The sequence below is a fragment of the Onthophagus taurus genome, chromosome 6 (assembly GCF_036711975.1).
Source record: "Onthophagus taurus isolate NC chromosome 6, IU_Otau_3.0, whole genome shotgun sequence".
Taxonomy (NCBI): Eukaryota; Metazoa; Arthropoda; class Insecta; order Coleoptera; family Scarabaeidae; genus Onthophagus; species Onthophagus taurus.
In genome coordinates, this window is record NC_091971.1 from 32,717,335 (window position 1) to 32,737,255 (window position 19,921).

The 19,921-nt window shown below is 34.6% G+C and overlaps 2 protein-coding genes, 1 long non-coding RNA gene and 1 other non-coding gene across 5 annotated transcripts; 3 read left to right on the top strand and 1 right to left on the bottom strand.

The window, feature by feature from the left end:
• Nucleotides 1–5: 5 nt before the first annotated feature.
• Nucleotides 6–13,526, top strand: LOC111429419 (transcription initiation factor TFIID subunit 11-like). Of its 2 annotated transcripts, XM_071196624.1 has the most exons (4): nt 6–328; nt 398–499; nt 564–744; nt 12,841–13,526. In XM_071196624.1, the coding sequence occupies exons 1-4, from the start codon at nt 98–100 to the stop codon at nt 13,503–13,505; spliced, it is 1,179 nt and encodes a 392-aa protein (XP_071052725.1). In that variant the 5' UTR covers nt 6–97; the 3' UTR covers nt 13,506–13,526. The 2 variants fall into 2 exon arrangements, with proteins under 2 accessions (XP_071052725.1, XP_022921098.1); XM_023065330.2 differs by having other exon boundaries at nt 8–499.
• Nucleotides 2,646–18,805, bottom strand: LOC139430039 (uncharacterized). Its single transcript, XR_011640608.1, has 2 exons — nt 16,586–18,805; nt 2,646–2,972 (listed from the first exon to the last, which is right to left on the bottom strand). It is a non-coding gene; the product is annotated as an uncharacterized lncRNA (long non-coding RNA).
• LOC139429957 (uncharacterized) lies at nt 13,670–15,004 on the top strand. The gene is made up of 4 exons (XM_071196446.1): nt 13,670–13,948; nt 13,995–14,151; nt 14,207–14,368; nt 14,422–15,004. Exons 1-4 carry the CDS (start codon nt 13,670–13,672, stop codon nt 14,478–14,480), a joined length of 657 nt encoding a protein of 218 aa, XP_071052547.1. The 3' UTR covers nt 14,481–15,004.
• TRNAI-AAU (transfer RNA isoleucine (anticodon AAU)) lies at nt 14,614–14,687 on the top strand. The gene has a single exon. It is a non-coding gene; the product is annotated as a tRNA-Ile (tRNA).
• Nucleotides 18,806–19,921: the final 1,116 nt, after the last annotated feature.

The following is a 19,921-nucleotide window of genomic DNA, read 5'->3' on the forward strand; positions in this document are numbered from 1 at the left end:
ACTTAAAAGTTAAAAATTACTAAGATAATTATTTTGAAGTTTTATTTAAAATGTCATTTTTAATTATTTTTGAAGGTAAAATAAAATTTTTGAAACGATGAACGGCGAAAAACACAGAGGGAAACCGAAAAATCGATTTACATTGTGCTGTTTCTGTTTGGGCGGATCAGGCAGTGATGCCGATTTAAGTAGCGCCACCTACGATTACAGCGACAAATGCGATTACGTAGTGGAAAAATTGACGATAAAAAAGGTACCGATATCAATGTTCGCTACCGAAGAAGATTTGGAAGAAATGAAAAAAAATTCCATGAATTTTAACGAAAAGGTAAAAGAAAAAGAATCTGTCTTATCAAGTTATTACGCTATGATTAATCATAATAATAAAATGAACAAGGAATTTAGCGATTTGGATAAAATAGGAAATGTTGAAAACGATAAAAGCGATAAGAAGGATGAAGAGATTTTATTGAAACCAATTTTGAAACAAAATGAAATGGTAAAGTTAATTTTAGACTTTTTTCGGTGTATTTAAAACTTTGTTGCTTTTGAAATAAAAATAGGCTAAAGTTGATGTTCACCAAGTTGTCTTAGAAGAACCAAATCGTTTTAATCTTACCCCGGAATTACAGGAAACATTAAAGGTTTTGGGAACAAAACGACCCCCTGAAAATTGTCAAGATATTAAACAAAGAATGGGCGTTAAAGTTGTTCAAAATTTAACTAGGTCGATTTCACCAAATGGTAAAGTATCTTTCATTTTAATAATTTTATGAATTATTATCAATTTATAATTACATTCTTTGATGAAAAAAAGAAATTTAAATTGTAAACTGCATACTTTTTTAGGATTCTCAGAATACAGAGTAGTATGGAAATGAATCCTAAATTTTAAGCAGTTTATGTAATAGTATCCTTGTTTATAGATATACATAGTTATTCAACCGATCGAGTTGGGTTGCTCTAGCTCGTGCTGCCTCTAACGGCGAACGAGAAAAACATCATTTATGAATGAATTGAATAAAATTGGAAATCCAACTTGTAGTAGAAGTTGCATACTCGGAATAAAAGATTAATTGAATTTATGTGATTGAACACGAAATTGTTTAACATATAAAATATTTAATTACTTTAAGCATTACATCGAAATATTTTAAAACATATCTGTCCTTTTTTTATAATAGAAAACCAAAAATTAACTTGCTAATTAAATAAATCAATTAGTACTTTTCTCGGATAGAATAAAAAAAAACCAATAATTATTTTCGGTTTAAATTGTAGTAAAAATACAAAAAGTCAGTTTTGATTTTTGTTCGTCCTATTGCAGACTTAATTCCAGACGTGGTAGCGCCGAGCGTTCCTTTGAGCAATTGGCCGACCGACAGTTTAATGGATCACACATATCAAACGAGTATGTAGTATAAACAAAGGTTTTTGCTACTACCCGAGTTTGGATAAACGACTTCACGTATACAAATTCCTTCTTTATTATTTCGTCATTAAGAATTCTTTGGTTAAAATACAAATACGAAAATTAAGAAATATTAATTAGAATCAATTAAATAAATAAAAATAAAGTATTTCTGATTTTATTATACCAGTGTTTCTAAATTGATGTGAAAGATTTCAAGGATGATTTTTCAGCGAAAATTACGGGGTGTCTTTCATATAACTTTTTGTTCAAAACCCCTTCTCCTCCAAGTTATAGCTCTCTAAAATTAAGGGAAAAATGTGCAACTTTCTTATCTCTTGACATTTTACAACTAACAAATTGTTAATTCGATCATAAAAAATAAAATAATGCCGAGATCAATTTGACATAACTTCATTTCTTTGACTAATAATAATTAATCACTGAATTAATTCACTTGAGCCTATGTATTATTTTATTTTTTTGTGATCAAACTAACAATTTTAGGAGAAAACGTCAAGAGACAAAAAAGTTGCGTATTGAATCCCACTATTTAAATCAAGTTTTTAAATAGAAAAATGTAGACGTATTAAAAAGTTCTAATGCAAACTATTATGGGGTTGATTTGTTCAGCCTCTTGTAATAACATTTTCGGGTTATAAAAATCGTCAAAAAGTGTTATTTTATTAACAACAGTTACCTGCAAAATTTCAATCTTCTAAATTCCTCCATAGTGGATTTGTTAAATAAAAACAATTTTTTCCCCTAACTTTAGAGTGCTGTAACTCGGTGGGGAAGGGGTTTTGAACAAAAAGTTATATGACAGACTCTCCTTAATTTTTGTTGAAAAATCACTCCTTGATATCGCAATTTAGAAACAGCCTGTATATTAATGAACTTTTTTAAGGTTGACTTTATTGTGTTGAGTGAACATAATGAAAATCATTAATACATAACAACAAAAAACATAACAAATCCTGAAAACTACTTATAATTGCAAATTACAAATTCCTTATGTTGTAAAATAGTAACTTTATTGCTTATTTTAATTATGCACGGAAAGGGACACGATTGCTGAAACAACTAAAATGACTTTTGTTTATGGAGCAGGCAGAGATACTAATTATGCCCAAAATTTATTCGAACAAAGATTTCTAGACAGAAACATCCTATTTTGTGTAAGATCTTCAATAGAGAAAAAGGCGCTACAAGAAATTCAATGTTTAAGCTGCTGTTCGTAATAATCCATATATTTAAAAAAGGACGCGACAAATTTGTAAACTTTACGACAAATTACAACAAATTAAGCGACAATGAATGACGTCATTAGTTTTTTGTTATCTCCACTCTTTACCATAGATTCCCACTGTCAAGTTAGCACTACCTCACAGACAGACGACTTTGCATCAAGAGCTTTAGGAGAATGATATCCAAAAGCCAATTTCATTTTGTTATTAGATACAAGTATGCTTTATTGGTTACTAGAAAATTTTTATTGGTTACGTGAAATGAATTACTAACGACGTTGGGCAGTTAATATATTGTGTGGGATTATAGGTACCTTTCCAATTGGCCCTTTCTTCGAAAAACCATGCATATCAAAAAACATGTACCCTTTGAAAAGCATACTTAACAATTGAAAAATATTGATGGCGCTTCTAATATGCAATAAAAATCGTTCAGAATACTTTCCGCCTTTATACGATGAAAGTTTTATCTGAAACTTTTTTGATAAAATTGATGTTTTATGAGTTATTAGGTAGTCTCAATTTGAATGCCTTACTCGGTATATAAAATATAGTCTTTTAAACAAACTTCTTAAAAAGATTCAACGCAGTTGGTTTCCTCTCATAAAACATGTTCATACACCTACTTAAAAAAATTTGGCGTCTACAAATCGGTACCAACCGACGAATAGTCTTTAACAATTCGGTGTTCTTCTCGAAGGACACATTATCGATTTTTTTCTATGCAAGAAATACTAAAATATATGCAACTTATTTTACGTTTTTCGTAGTAATACGTTAGGGCGCGTATAGTAAAATTTAAATTTTTATGAATGGCGACACATAAATTACCCTGCCATCTGGGTATCATGTGCACAAACTAACATCGGTTGAATAACTATGTATATCTATAAACAAGGATAGTATATTAAAAAGCTAGTTTCGTAAGACACGCTTGAAATGCACGAATTCAAGTTGTTTAATGAATGAGTGCTTTAAGTCTTATGAAACGTGTTTTTTATGCTATTTTTTGTAATTCGCGTTTTTATACTTTTTTTTTAACAAAAATAAAGTAAATTTTGGCAATGTAGGGAAATAGGTATGTAGTAGTTGGTAACACCGGAACGCTTGAAAATAGAAACTTTGAATTGACAATTAGAAACTGTCAAAACACAAAATATATTCACTTGAAGAAAATGTTTGATGTACACCTCCCAAAATAAGAGAAATTGTTCAGAGTCAATGTCCTCATCATTGTGGACCTTGTATTCGATGCTAAGAACGTGTTTAAACATCCATAGACAAAAATTGTCACATTGACAACTAAAAAAATTAATGACCCAATGTCACCAACTTGAACAGGTTCCATAAAATGTTACTAAAATCTCATTACAGCATCGGATGCTGTAAGGAGTCTCATTACAGCACCCGTTTGAGTGCTATTATAGCTTTCATTACCGTCGCGAATTACAAAAATATATTTTCAGTATGTTTGCTGGGTTTAGCAACCACTATACTGTTGTAAGAAGTCTTACCTTCTGAGTATTTCGAAAAGATTTTCATACAAGTTTTATAAAACTATTATTTATAGAAATTTTTTAATATTAGATTCTTGTAATTTTGTTGCAGTTTATTACATATCAAGGCGTTTGCTAAATATTCATCATCAGGATTATTTTCTGATTTGGTTGTGCACGTTTAAATTATTTAAAAAAAAAATTCAAATTATTGATGCGTCTGGAATTATATACGTTATAGTAATTTTTCTAAGGACAAATTTCCTGTCATGATCTATTACTTATTTAAAGTATATATCTAAGAGATGGTCTTCTTTTATCAACACTGAGTTACTCAACTGTAATTTTGACCATTTCCTGGTAAAGGTAAAATTTACGCACAAAATCTCTACAACTATACTCTGTTTTTAAACTAGGAGGAGTATTTTAAATTTGTCACCAGATTGACCTTGCACGTGATTGGTTGAATGCGAGGAAGGTTCACACACAGGCAATTTTGAATTTGAAGGTTAGGTTATTGACAATTCGACAGTTTCGTGTCATTATTGTAAATTTTGTGTTCTTAAACCCTTCTTTATTATATTTTGAAATAAATACACTCATAACTTCAATGTTAATTTGTAGGTTTAGTGTTGACGATAACAAACGAAAATAAATACAATAATAAGTAAATAAATAAATAATAATAATTATTAATTTAAATTTACTATATTTTACGATATTTTCTGGTGATTTTTTCTAGTGTAAATCTGACTTTCGCGTTTACTCCTCCTGGTTTAAAAACAGAGTATAATAAACGAAACTTTGGAATCCCAAAATGGAGTGTAAGTGCATTGAGAGATGATGATAAAATCAAAGAATTTAGACTAAGGAGACATAAAGAGACACCACTAATTCGCCTGCTCAAGACACTATAGATCATCACAAATACGAAATGGTATGGTGATAACTATAGAAAGATATTGAAAAGAAAAAGCGCTGCAAGAAGAAATTATCAACAACAATGATCGTACTCCTTTCCAGGTTGATCTTTATAGGAGGGCGAGGACTGAATTAAAAACAAGAACTGAGTCTGGCGAAAAGGATTTGATACTAAAGTACATCCATGGCATTCCCTCAATTGTCAAGGCTTCGGAAAACTGATTTTGCCCAACAAAATGTATCAATCTGTTAATGTATACTATCAAAATGTTAATGGTCTTCGTACAAAAACGCGTGAATTTTATGTTAATTGTTCTGATTGTACCTATGATTTGATTGCTCTGTCGGAAACTAATTTAAATTCGGATCTTGGATCTAATGAATTATTCGTGGATAAGTACAGAGTCGTACGAGCTGATCGTAAGTTTGATTTGGTTGGACATAACAGAGGTGGTGGAGTTCTGCTTGCTGTAGCTAGTCATCATGATGTTGAGCTGGTTGATTCTATAGACATTCAGGCTTTAGTACCACTTGTCGATGTGTTGATTTGCAAGTGCTCTTTATGGTCTGTGACCTTATATATCGTGGTGTTGTACATACTTCCTGATAATCCGCAACCTGATTTACTACGTTTCTTGGACGCCCTAGAACATAAAGTTTTGAATTATCCTGTCCTTATCCTTGGTGATTTTAATTTGCCTGAATATATTAAGGCACCTGGTATGTCAACCAAATGTGGAAAAACGGAGTTATTTCGTAACTTTTGTGATTTTCTGGACCTTCGCCAACTCAATCATGTACTGAACTGTGACACTCGTCTATTGGATTTGGTTCTGACAAATACTGACCATCAGTTTGATCTTGTTCATGATGATTGTCCCTTCGTCTACGAGGATCAGTACCATCCTGCCTTAGATATTACAATGAATTTACTGACTGAATTTTCGAAGAGCCAACTTTCCTGGCATGTATGATAAACTACTTTACACGGATTGGTCTTTTCTAAGTGTGGAGGTTAATGCGGATGATGCTTTGCGAGCTTTTTATAAAAAGTTGTATGAGATTTTGGATTTATTTGTTCCTAAGAGATTGAGTCGTGGATCCTCATACCCTATTTGGTACACCCCAGAAATTAAGCGGCTATTAAAGTTGAAAGAGTATTATAGGAGGAAGTGGAGGAGAAGCAATAGTGCTTTCTATTCAGCGGAATATAAAAGACTGAGATGTTTGACTAAACAGAAAATCTCTGATGCGTATACTTCCTTTACTATTAGTGCTGAACAATCGCTTAGTTCTGATCGCCGTAACTTTTGGAATTATATAAGACAGAAAACAACGACCTCTCGACTTCCTGGAAAAATGATGCGTGATAAGTCCACCTACACTGATCCTGAAAAAATAGTTAATGCTTTTGCAGATCAATTCTCTGGAGTGTATTCTGGTGTCTCTGCTTATAACATGGTTGATGTACACTCTACGTATCCTCCAGTATTTGTTGCCGATGTCACCGAAAAACAGGTTCTTCATTTCCTAAAAAGGTTATCTAATAAATTTACTGCTGGTGATGATGATCTTCCTGCATTTTTCATTCGTGATTGCTGTGCAGTTTTTGCAGTTCCGCTTCATTTAATAATTAACCTATCGTTAAGCACTTGCTCGTTTCCTAAACTTTGGAAGCGCTCACGCATTGTTTCTGTATTCAAGCATGGCGAACGTACCAATATTACTGATTATCGACCAATATCGTTATTGTCCAATTTTGCTAAGGTATTTGAACAGATTATTTGCAAGATGATTTATCCACAGGTTCAGTCATTTGTGTCACCATATCAACATGGGTTTATCAAGCGTCGTTCGACCATTACCAACCTCGCGGTGGTTACTGAGGTAATTTGTGAATCTTTGGATAGGGGCGGTCAGGTAGATGTGGTATACACTGATTTTTCTAAAGCATTCGACATGATTCATCATGACGTCCTCTTGTATAAACTTAGTGCTTTTGGCTTATCTCCTAAGTTTATGAAACTATTTGCTTCTTACCTATCGGGTCGTATAAATTATGTGTACTACAACGGTTATGCGTCTATGGAGTTTACGGCTTGGTCTGGTGTTCCTCAGGGCTCAAATCTAGGCCCCCTACTATTTGTTATCTTCTTGAATGACCTTCTAGAAAAATTTTCATCAAGCGTACTAGCTTATGCGGATGATCTGAAACTATTCCGACCTATTTTTGCGGACCGTGATGTTGTCGGATTTGGACGTCTTGGTGAATGACCGTTATCAGCTAAAGATTAATGCCAATAAGTGCGGTGCGGTTAGTTTTACACGCAAGCTGTCTCCTCTTCCATCTTCTTATTATATAGAAGGTGTTCTTCTTGAGAAACTATCTACAATCAAGGATCTGGGAGTAACTTTTGACCGCAAATTGTCTTTTGTACCTCACATCGAAAATATTGCATCTTCTGCAGCGAGGATGCTTGGTTTCGTTTTGCGCACCTCGCGTGCTTTTTCTGATATCGGTGTGTACAAGACCCTATTTTCGACCTTTGTATTGTCCAAATTGGAATATGGCTCTGTAATTTGGTCGCCACATTATGTGTGTCATAGACTTATATTGGAGAGAATTCAGAGGAGATTTCTCAAATTTTTGTCTCTACGCCTGGACGGATCATACCCGGATCGTGGAATGGATTACGCATCCCTGCTGCGGCGTCACAACTTTTCTGCACTAGACGTACGAAGAGATGACCAGTGCATCAAGTTTTTGCAGAAGTTAGTGCAAGGTGAATTGGATTGTGGTTGGTTATTGTCGCGGATCATTTTCGTGGTGCCTACGCGTACAACACGTAGTACAAATCAGTTTTATTTGAGAAATTGCAGATCCAATGTTTTAGCCAACTCCCCGGTGCAGAGGATGTGTAAACTAACTAACAATCAATAATAATGTAAGAGTGTTTATGTGAATTATATTTGCTTTATGGCATGTGTTATTTCTTATTTTCTTTTTCTTGTAATATTGTCCTGTCATTGATCTTTGTTGGGCAATAAAGTGAATTATTATTATTATTATTATTATAACAAAGCACGAGATTGAACAGCGCTGAGTATGAAGAATATCGAAGACAGGCCAACAGAACCTGGCGTAGTAAAAAGAAAAGCATAAAACATTAAATATAACGGATAACAGAAAGAGGAAAGTAGGAAATTTTACAAGGATTAACCAAACAGCAACATGCAAAGATGACAACGGAATAATTTTGAAAGAAACGATGGAAGTGAGAAAAACAAAGAAGATAGTGAGGACGAACAAAATATGGAGGCCATGATGATGTGTTAGTACCGGAACAGACATACGAAGAAATTGCACAAACAATAAAGAAGTTAAAGCATTACAAGGCCTTTGGAGAAGATGCAATAGCTCCTAAACTATTGAAAGCATCAGGAAAGAACATGTAGGAACGCATATGTCAATTAATACAGAAAATATGGAGAAATAAACTAATTCCAAAGAGTGAAAGGTAGGTGTCATCCAGCACAACTATAAGAAGTGAAGCAAACTAAACTGTAACAACTACAAAACCATCAGACTGCTAAACACCATCTACAAAGTGCTATCAGGCAGAATGTACCTACTAATGTGTTGAATGCAAATGAAACCTGGGAGAATATCAAAGTGGATTTAGGCCAGGTCGGTCAAGTGGAGACCATAGATAAATATAAATGGTTAGAGTATGACATATAGATATACTACACTCCGCGTAACATGCAAGAAAAATTCTTAGAATATAACGTCCATCTGTACAGCATTTGCATCAGTTTCAAACAAGTTTTTGATAAAAGAAGTAGAAAAAATATGCTACAACACCTAACAAAACCGAATATAGCGCATATGCTAATAAGCTTAATTAATATCACGCTAACTGTATCGAAGGCAACTATCAGGATGTGTTATCCCTCATAATATTTAATCTGGTTTTAAAAGCTATGGCGTTGGACAGCTTGGAATGCGAAATTTCTAAGCCGCACTAAAAGAGAACTCATGAAAAACTTTGTTAATTTATAGATCTCGAAAAAGAAACGCAAACTACTATGCTTCGTATATGTGGCATTCATAGTAAACGAAACAAACAATGTCCGAAAAAATCGAGCCTAGAATACTTTGCGGCAATAATTGCTACTATGCCTACAGACACCTAATGATAAGTAAAATGTTAGGCAGACAATTGAAACTCCAGATCTATTGCATTATAAGAATAAGAGCAATATGGATACGAAACATGGACCATGTCGACAGGAGATGAAAACAAATGAAGAGTCTTTGAAAATCTGATCTTGTACAAAATCTACGAACCGATACAAGATGGTGTTAGTATATGGAGAATAAGAACGAACCACGTATAGGACCAGCTTATGGTGCAGACATAGCACAACACTTAAAAGCACAAAGAATAACATGGTTGGGACACCTGGAAAAGATGCAGGAACAAAAAGGTAGAGGAAGACCAAAAATACGGTGGTAGGATGAAACTGTAGGCTTTCAGCTTCTGACACATCGTATTGTGAAGCATGCTAAAGTCCACAGAGGACTGTAATGTTGGAATAAGAAGACGAGATATGAAATGTTACTTAGCATTGATTACAATATGAATACATTGAGAAACATATCAAAGCTCTAGTTCATTTTACTTCTTAGTCTTCTCGTTTACCGGATCTCAATCTTAAAGGCTATTTTTATTGTGGATACTTTAAAAAGTCTCTTACTTTTTCCTTCTGTATTTAGACATAATTGCACATTTTTCTTCACATCTTTACCTATATTTACTATCCGTACAAAAAGTCAAGGCCCTTCACATTAGAAACCGACATCTCTGCTACTGCTCCATAATCAAAATTGCGGTAAAGTTTGTTGTAAGAACATTTTACAGTTTATAAATTGGAAAATGTTCGGGTTTTTGTTTTCATCACGAGTTACATGAAAATAGTACCCGATTTTGGACTATTTTTGCCAGCAAGTTTGTCCACTTTGGTTTTTTTTTGTTGGAACTCTCCTAGGAAAAAATTTCAAATTTGAACAGCTGGTAGAATGATGTGTTCTTAACCCCTTCACGCCCAGTGACGCCAACGGTGGCATTCTAGTAATGTGACTGCTTTTCGCCAAGAACGCCTATGGTGGCGTCATAACGTACACTGTTGGAAATAATTCACGAGCACACCCTGTATAACCTGAACGCGTGTGTCTAGCGCAATAAAATTTGATATGGAAGTAGTACTAAAGTAGTGTAACTTACTCTCACATGGAGAGCGGCACAACTCTGCTGGGAGGAGAAACATCAATCGCGAGAGTATCCCCCGTGAGCTTCGCATGCCATCGCTACACGACATGGCATGGAGTCTATAAGTCGCAGTATTGTAGCGAGGGGGATGGCCAACCATGCCACCTCAACTCGCCTCCATAGCTCCTCAACGTTAGCCGAGGAAGCCGGATAACGTAGAAGTCTACGACCAGTCATGTCCCAAACATGTTCGATCGGATTCAGATGCGGAAACCGAGCTAGCCATGGAAGCATTTGTATACGGTGCTCTTCCACAAAGGTCTGTACAACACGCCCGATGTGCTGTCATACGTTGTCGTGCAAGTATAGCAGACCTGGGAGCCGCCGAACGTAGGGAAGCACCACGGACCGTAGCACCTCATCTACGTATCGTTGACCCGTCATGGTCTGCTATACACACAGTAGACGTGTACGTCCACCATATGTAATCGCACCCCATACCATAATGCTCGGTTGTCGGTGGATAGGGCGCTCTTGCACACACTGCTCGAGTAGACGATCACCACGGCTCCGACGAACTAAAATGCGCGCATCACCGGTGCTCAATTCGAATCTTGGTTCGTCGGAAAACAAAATGTCCCTCTACTCGGCAACCTACTAATGCCTAGCGTCGACCCCTTCGTGACGTATGCTGCGGTGCTCGGGTGTTATTGGATTCCGCTGTATCACACGACGCACGCGCAGTCCACTATCTACCAAACGCCGCCGTACAGTTCGCGTAGTGAGTGCGCCTTCCCCTGTCGATGGCCAAACAGCTCCAAGTTGCCTTGAGGAGGACTCACACGACGCTAAAGCGTTGAGCACAAGAGCGCGATCCTCGTGTGCTGGGGTCACGCAGGGCCCTCCCGGCCGCGGCTGAAGGTACCTATGTCCTACCTCAGACCATTCTCGCCATGCCCGTTGCACTGCCGATAACGACCGCTCGAGACAACGCGCAATTTCACGGAACGATACACCCTTAATGTGCATACCCTCAAACTCGCTTAAGTAACGCGATCGCCCATCCATTGTGCACAGAGTACGATAACAATGTGGTTCCTCACACCACACTAAAAACGACCGGTATTTTCCATCCACTTCGGTCTCCATAGCGACGGAAGGTTCCACTTGGAAGGGCGGCTCAGTCAACAATGCCGCGACGGAACAACTCGAAACTCGCTGAATAAACTCGTCTACAGTAAACCTTTGTGCTCCGCAAATATCATGGATTTATCTTCGCGCGTTCAGATTATATAGGGTGTGCTCGTGAATTATGTCCAACAGTGTATTTTAATATAAGATAGTAGTGTTGGTGTGACATTGAGATTTTTAAGGCTGGAAAGTTCAAGATAAGGCTCAAGTTGGTGTTGCAGAGATTATTTTCAATTTAATTCTGGGCGTGAAGGGGTTAATGAGGGGCCTATTTTATAGTTTCGCGGACAATCGCGGTTTAGTAGGATGCGGTTATGTCGAAAATGGCTGGAAGGATTTTACGCGGTTTTAATCAAATAATATGTCAAATAATTGCATTTGTCGAATTCCGTTATTTGTTTATCAAAGTTATGTCTCTCTAATTTTTTTACAGCGATTTGCGCGAATTACAAATTAAAAAGGAACAGAAATATGCCACGCTAGGAGAAGGGGGTTTCGTCCAATCGGAAAAGATGTACGTTCTAGACAAGACGTCACGTCTGTATTTTACCTACATAAAGTAATAAAGGCGCGACGTCCTGTACTATTCCATATAGTTGTATCTATTCCATATAAATCGCGATAAAATCGAAACAATAAAATATGCCCCTCATTAGGAACACGTCATTCTACCATCTGTTCAAATTTGAAATTTTTTTTCATTTATCTCACGATAAAAAGAAAACGTAGCCAAACATTTTCAAATTCATATATGTTACGTAGAAATGTTCAGTAATCACAATAAACTTTACCGCAATTCTTTTAATCGTGTGGTTGCGAAGATATAATTGATCTCTAAAGTGAGGGGCCTTGACTTTTGGCACGGATAGTAGTCATTTGGAAGGTTGTCGCTCCATCTTTTCCTGATGGTGATGTGTCCCTCGTTATTCTCACAATTAGTTCCTCTGCTATGCGATCGACGTGTTCATTGCATTTTCTTTCTGTTTAATACACAGTCCTTGATTATAACACTTCTTTATTACTTATTAACAACGCATAACACTTCTCATGCTCCAATTCGTCAACTTTTCCCTTTTTCCTCATCTTTGAATCATTCCTATTTCGAGGCTAGTTTGTGGGTATCTGAGTTATACAAAATTAGTTTTCCTGTAGGTAGAGTGCTAACCCGTTCCACCAAACCCATCAAACGATCATGCTGATGGAATATCTAAAAAAGCTCTGTTTAATCCATATATTTATATAATTTTTATATTTAGTCATTGTTATAATAAAATAACCTGAAAATGAAATGTTTTTTTCAGTAAAACACGTAACGATTATTGAAAACGATGAAAATTTCCTTCAAACCATCAAAGATACCCAAGAATCCAACGTATCGAAAAATGTTTCAACCACAACAACCACTTCTTTTCAAAGCAACTCAACCGTTCAGCATTTCTTCCTACGCCAATCGGATATTTCATCGCAATTTCACCATCAAAAAGAAATTATCGATGATAAATTAAAACAGCACAAGATATCGCCACCCATTATTGTTGACGAACACGGAATAATAATTGAAAAAGAGGACGTTGACGTTCGACTAACTAGCAACGAGTTGGAAGCTATGATGAGAATGAAAATGATGAAAACCGATGAAAACGAAAAAAATATTACAAACAATCAAAGTCAAAAAGTTGAACGAAATGATCAGTATACCTCAGTTAATAATGATACAAAATTAAGAATGAATGAACGCAAAGAACCAGTTGGTGTTTACAATGTGAATCCGAGATGGAAAATAATTATTAAGGAACATCAAGGAAAGGATGTTTCCGGATCGAAATCAAGTGTTAGTTCGAAAAGTTTGACTGCAACTAGTGGAAGTGACGATGAAGATGGTAGCGATGAAGAGGAAAGTGATGATGACGAAGATGATGATGATGATGATGACGATGTTGAAGATGAAGAAATTTCACAAACATAGCTATTTTGTATTTGTTTTTAAATAAAAAATAAAAATTATAAATATTTTTTTTTTCATCCAAATACAATAAAAATTGAAAATAACTTTTATCTTTATGTAGGCGGAAAATAAGTCAATTTAAAATCGCGTCAATTAATTTACTCCAATAAAAATAAAAATCAACAATGATTACTTTAATTACAATATATTTTCTTGTTAATTTAAATTTGAATCCGGTTATTTGTTTAAATCATGGTTCATTTTTAGATATCGATAATGTGATTCTTAACGATGAAATTAATAAAAAACAATTTCCGTATATTTCGTGTCCCTTAATTTTTGATTATGTTGAAAACGTTCTGTTTGGTGGTTATTTTGGTTTGATTTCACTACCAAATCCTTTCCACGAAAATGAAATCACTTTAGAAGTTGATATGAGTTATAATGGAATCATTTCTACTATGGTAAGTGATTCAATACATTTTCTTAATCTTAATTCGATTTATTTAGGATAACATACAAGTAAATGTACTGTCTACTGACCAAGAAGTGTTAAATTCAAAATTTCTTCAATGGGCGGTAATTTTTCCGTTTCAAGATAATTATCCGAAAATATTATCGATTAAATTGAATGGAAAGAAGTATTGTACGAGTTATCCTGATCCTGGTATGAACTTTTTTTTATATCTCATATTGTGTATCTGATTATATTTTATTTGTAGTTATATCGAAAGTAAAGCAAACCACTCTTTGGGCTAAATCGGTTCTTATTAAAGAAAAAGCTAATGGCGAAACAATTATAACAAAATCAAAGAGAACTCTAAATTCTAAGAAACGACTGCCAACAAATTATTTACCCGGCGTTCCAGTATTTAATCCTAAACGTTTGTATTCGAAACAGAATGTTTATTAATAAATGTTGTTGTTTTTATTGTAGAGGAGGAATTTCTGCTGGCGTTAAAGAGAAATGCTGTCGATATGTTGGATCTTGATTAAACGAAATGAAGAAATATAATTCCTTGTTATTTAAAAATATTTAATGTTATATTAATCCTTTTTATCTTAAATATTAAAAAGATTTGTAAGATATCCGTTTTCAGAATTATATGCTGAGCAAGTTTTACAGCAAGGCTCATTAGCTCAGTTGGTTAGAGCGTCGTGCTAATAACGCGAAGGTCGCGGGTTCGATCCCCCCATGAGCCAACTTTTTTTTTTTCAATAAGTTAAATCGGTATGAAGAAAGATAAGGATAAGGCTTAAGAATGGAGTTGATATGAATTGAAAAAATAATAGGTTGATCAAATTTACCTATCGTCATCACATTGTCACTATGGTCCTTGTTTATAGATATACATAGTTATCCAACCGGACGAGTTGGGTTGCTCTAGCTCGTGCTGCCTCTAACGGCAAACGAGAAAAACATCATTTATGAATGAATTGAATAAAATTGGAAATCCAACTTGTAATAGAAGTTGCATACTCAGAATAAAAGATTAATTGAATTTATGTGATTGAACGTGTGAATATTTAATTACATTAAACATTACATCTAAATATTTAAAAAAATATCTGTCCTTTTTTTATAATAGAGAACCAAAAATTGCCTTGCTATTAAATGGTGAGTTTTGATTTTTATTCGTCCTATTGCAGACTTAATTCTAGACGTGGTAGCGCCGAGCGTTCCTTTGAGCCGAGTATGTAGTATAAACAAAGTTTTTTTGCAACTACTCGAGTTTGGATAAACGATTTCACGTAAACAAATTCGTTCTTTATTATTTCGTCGTTGAGAATTCTTTGGTTAAAATACAAATACGAAAATTAAGAAATATTAATTAGAATCAATTAAACAAATAAAAACGAAGTATGTATTTCTCATTTTATTAACGAGTGTTTCTAAATTGATCTGAAAGATTTCAAGGGATGATTTTTCAGCGAAAATTACGGGGTGTTTTTCATATAACTTTTTGTTCAAAACCCCTTCTCCTCCAAGTTATAGCCCTCTAAAATTAAGGGAAAATCTGCAACTTTCTTACCTCTTGACATTCTACAACTAACAAATTGTTAATTTGACATAACTTCATTTCTTTGACTAATAATAACCAATTTCTGAATTAATTCACTTGAGCCTGTATATTATTTTATTTTTTGGTGATCAAACTAACAATTTTAGGAGAAAATGTCAAGAGACAAAAAAGTTGCGTATTGAATTCCACTATTTAAATCAAGTTTTTAAATACATAACATTTTCGGGTTATAAAAATCGTCAAAAAGTGTCATTTTATTAACAGTTATCTGTCAAATTTCAATCTTCTAAATTTTTCCATAGTGGATTTATTAAATAAAAACAATTTTTTCCCCTAACGTTAGAGTACTGTAACTCGGTGGGGAAGAAGTTTTGAACAAAAACTTATATGAAAGACTGTCCTTAATTTTTGCTGAAAAATCACTCCTTGAAATCTTTCGCATTAATTTAGAAACAGCCTGTATATTCATGAACTTTTTTAAGGTGACTTTATTGTGTTGACTGAACATAATGAAAATCATGAATACATAATAACAAAAAACATGGCAAATCCTGCTAACTACTTATAATTGCAAATTATAAATTACTTATGTTGTAAAATAGTAACTTTATTGCTTATTTTAATTATGCATGGAAAGGGACACGATTGCTGAAAAAACTAAAATGACTTTTGTTTATAGAGCAGTCAAAGATATTAATGTTGCCCAAAATTTATTCGAACAAAGATTTCTAGACAGACACAAGATAGGATCTTGTGTAAGATCTTCAATAGAGAAGAAGGCGCTACAAGAAATTCAATGTTTAAGCTGTTGTTCGTAATAATCCACATATTTCTTCTCGCGTTTTTTTATGAGTTTGCTGTATCCCAACGCAGTGTATTTAGATTTTCACATTGCCATAAATTTCACCAGTACGCTGTTTGCATCAAGAGCTTCAGGAATGATATCCAAAAGTCAATTTTATTTTGTCATTGGATGCAAGTCTGCTTTATTGGTTACTAGAAAATTGTTATTGGTTACGTGAAATGAATTACTAACGACGTTGGGCAGTTAATATAATGTGTGGGATTAGAGGAAACTTTTCAATTGGCCCTTTCTTCGAAAAACATGCTTCTCAAAAAACATGTACCCTTTAGCGGCTCTTACACGATCAATAGTATTGACAATGTCAGTATTGACAACACAACAATCTCAATACTTCACTACCTTACACGATCAATATTATTGTCAATAGTTTTGTCAATCACCTTGCTCAATAAGTTACCTTTTTACCACGAACAGGGTGAATCTACGTAGTTTTACTCGGTTTTTCCTTTCGAAATAAAGGTAATCGTACAAAAGCTTGCGTAGCTATTATTTTGACGCTTGGAACTACTCTTCGAGTAAAACGCAAACACTGGATGAAAGAATGGTTGAAGAAGAGAGATGAATATTCTTATCTAGTACTGTTGATAGAAATCAACCTCTGCGATGTTGATGATTTCAAGAACTACTTTTGAATGGATGAAAGTTCCTTTAACAAACTGTTACAGATGGATCGCAATATGAGAGAAAGTACAAGTGTTAGGGAAAGATTAGCCTTAACCCTGAGGTACTTGGCCACAGAAAGAAATTTTGAAGACTTGAAGTTTTCTGTTATAATGTCCCCAGCAACTATCAGCAAGGCTGTAATAGAAACCTGTCAAACCTTTATATATGTTCTACAACACCAACTGAATGAACTAGATGAACCAACAGTATCTTCATCGTCTTGAACGTCAACAACGTCAGTTAATGGGGCGGTCATTTTCACCACTTATTCACAGGCGCGCGACTTAAACTGAACTGAGTGTAATGTAGAAAATAAGAATTAAACCTGTTTTCAAATCATCTGGGTTAACCCTTTAACGGTCAGTGGCTTCTATAGAGATCACTTATCAATAAGGTCAAATAGCTGCATTACCATAACTAAATCGTTTCTAAAAACGAAAAAATAATTTGCCCTTTAAAGAATAAAATAACATATGTTTCTCAGTGTGTTGGTGTGTTGAGACATGTTTTGTTATTGTTGCAATTAAATAAAAGTAGGCATTTAATTTTGAGTATTGATAGAAATATTGGCGCCAACCCTACACGGTCAATAGTATTGTCAATATCCCCTCCAATTATCAATATTGACGCCCGAAAATCAAAAAATCCGAATTTTTATCAATTCTTCATCAATATTTACCGTCACTAAAATTTTTTACCTTACACTATCAATATTATTATCAATATGCTAAGGTGTTGTCAATATTGATCGTGTAAGGGCTTTAGAAAAGCATACTTAACAAATGAAAAATATTGATGGCGCTTCTAAAATGCAATAAAAATCGTTCAAAATACTTTCCCTCTTTATACGATGAAAGTTTTATGAAACATTTTTGATAAAATGGATGTTTTATGAGTTATTATTAGGTAGTCTCAATTTCAATGAATTACTCAGCATATTAAATATAGTCTTTTAAACAAACTTCTTAAAAAGATTCCACGCAGTTGGTGTCCTCTTATAAAACCAGTTCATACACCTACTTAAAAAATTTGGCGTCTACAGATCGGTTCCTACCGACGAATAGTCTCAACAATTCGGTATTATTCTTGAAGGACACATTCAGGACACATTATCGATTTTTCTCTATGCAAGAAATACTAAAATATATGCAACTTATTTTACGTTTTTCGTAGTAATACGTTAGGGCGCGTATAGTAAAATTTAAATTTTTATGAATGGCGACACATAAGTCACCCTGCCATCTAGGCATCACGACCACGAACTAAATTCTTTGGATAACTATGTATATCTATAAACAAGGCTATGGTACTGTAAGATCCTTGACCGGTGTGAAGACAGCAGTAAAAGATAGCAGTAAAAATTTCCGATGATACCCGAACGCCCATAGACGTCCGTAATGGACACACGGGGGCTCAATTTTTTCGAACAAAAAAACATTACATTATCAACTTAAGAAGTTAATTACAGTATATTAAAAGTAATTAATATATTTATCACTAATATCAAGGTACAATCTGCAATTTTAATTAAAATAACTGGCTCCAGCTCCCTTATTGGTTCGAAGATCCGCACCAAACTTTATATACGCCTTCTAGACATGATAAGAAATATATTTATCGAAAGAAATTCCACTTGCAAAGGGTCCGCGGGGGTGAACTACCCCGCAGTAGATTATAATTTGCTCTACCGCCCTTATTCGGTCGAAGATCCGAACCAAACTTTACACAAGTGATCTAGACTACGTTAGAATCAAATATCCGTTAACAATTTCCACTTGCATAGGGACCGCGGGGGTGAACTACCCACCAGTAGCTTTTAATTACCCCTACCGCCTTTATTCGGGCGAAAATCCGAACCAAACTTTACACAAGCGATCTAGACTATATTAGAATCAAATATCCGTTAACAATTTCCACTTGCATAGGGACCGCGGGGGTGAACTACCCACCAGTAGATTTTAATTACCCCTACCGCCCTTATTCGGGCGAAGATCCGAACCAAACTTTACACAAGCGATCTAGACTACATTAGAATCAAATATCCGTTAACAATTTCCACTTGCATAGGGACCGCGGGGGTGAACTCTCACCAGTAGATTATATAATATTATAAATTTATATATTAAGTTTATATTATAATTAATTTATATATTAATATTATTAATTTATTCTTTTTCATTTAATTGTAGTATATGCAAACATACTGCCATAATTATAATATATTATTTTATAAAATAGTAGGAAAATGCGCCATCTACTAAATTTATTAGTAGCTTATATTAAGGATTTGAACCTCGTTCAAACTTTATCGACTAACAACTGATACATACGATCTCATGGGGAATAACCGTGTTGTAATGTCATCCGTTGTGGAAAGGTCGTCTTATCAATACGCCTGCTAGATGTTAACTGCCTTTATTCAAATCGTCGTGCGCACAGCACCTACATACAATACAAGTAAGAATGGTAACCTATACTACATCTCCCTTCCTAAAATTAAGAATTTATTTACAATGTTAAGTACATACTAATAAAGTACATAGTCTTTTAATTTATTTGGTTTTACTACTCTACGTTTTGTTTCAACGCCACTATCATCCATAACAGCCGATTTTCCCCTCTCTGCCATAATCTGTGCATCCACATCGTTTCCAACAGGTTCCATCTCTAAATCATCATTTACATCAACCTGGCTATCATCCACAATAGCTCCGCTCACACTACAATTCTCCAAAATACCAGCTGCTACAAAATTTGAATTAGGACTCAAAGGTGTTTGACAGACAGCACGTTCGTTATTGTCATATCTAGTCTTTAAATATAACTGATTTCTTATCAAACTACCTCCATCCTCTTTTTCAATAAGAAAGGTTCTGTTTCTAATT

Excerpts from the sequence above, each read along its gene's own strand:
- LOC111429419 (XM_023065330.2), top strand. The coding sequence starts at position 98 with ATGAACGGCGAAAAACACAGAGGGAAACCGAAAAATCGATTTACATTG. Across the intron at positions 500-563 it reads TTTTGAAACAAAATGAAATG|GCTAAAGTTGATGTTCACCA; the intron begins GTAAAGTTAATT and ends AAATAAAAATAG. Across the intron at positions 745-12,840 it reads TAGGTCGATTTCACCAAATG|TAAAACACGTAACGATTATT; the intron begins GTAAAGTATCTT and ends TGTTTTTTTCAG.
- LOC139429957 (XM_071196446.1), top strand. The coding sequence starts at position 13,670 with ATGATTACTTTAATTACAATATATTTTCTTGTTAATTTAAATTTGAAT. Across the intron at positions 13,949-13,994 it reads ATGGAATCATTTCTACTATG|GATAACATACAAGTAAATGT; the intron begins GTAAGTGATTCA and ends CGATTTATTTAG. Across the intron at positions 14,369-14,421 it reads TCCAGTATTTAATCCTAAAC|AGGAGGAATTTCTGCTGGCG; the intron begins GTTTGTATTCGA and ends TTTTTATTGTAG.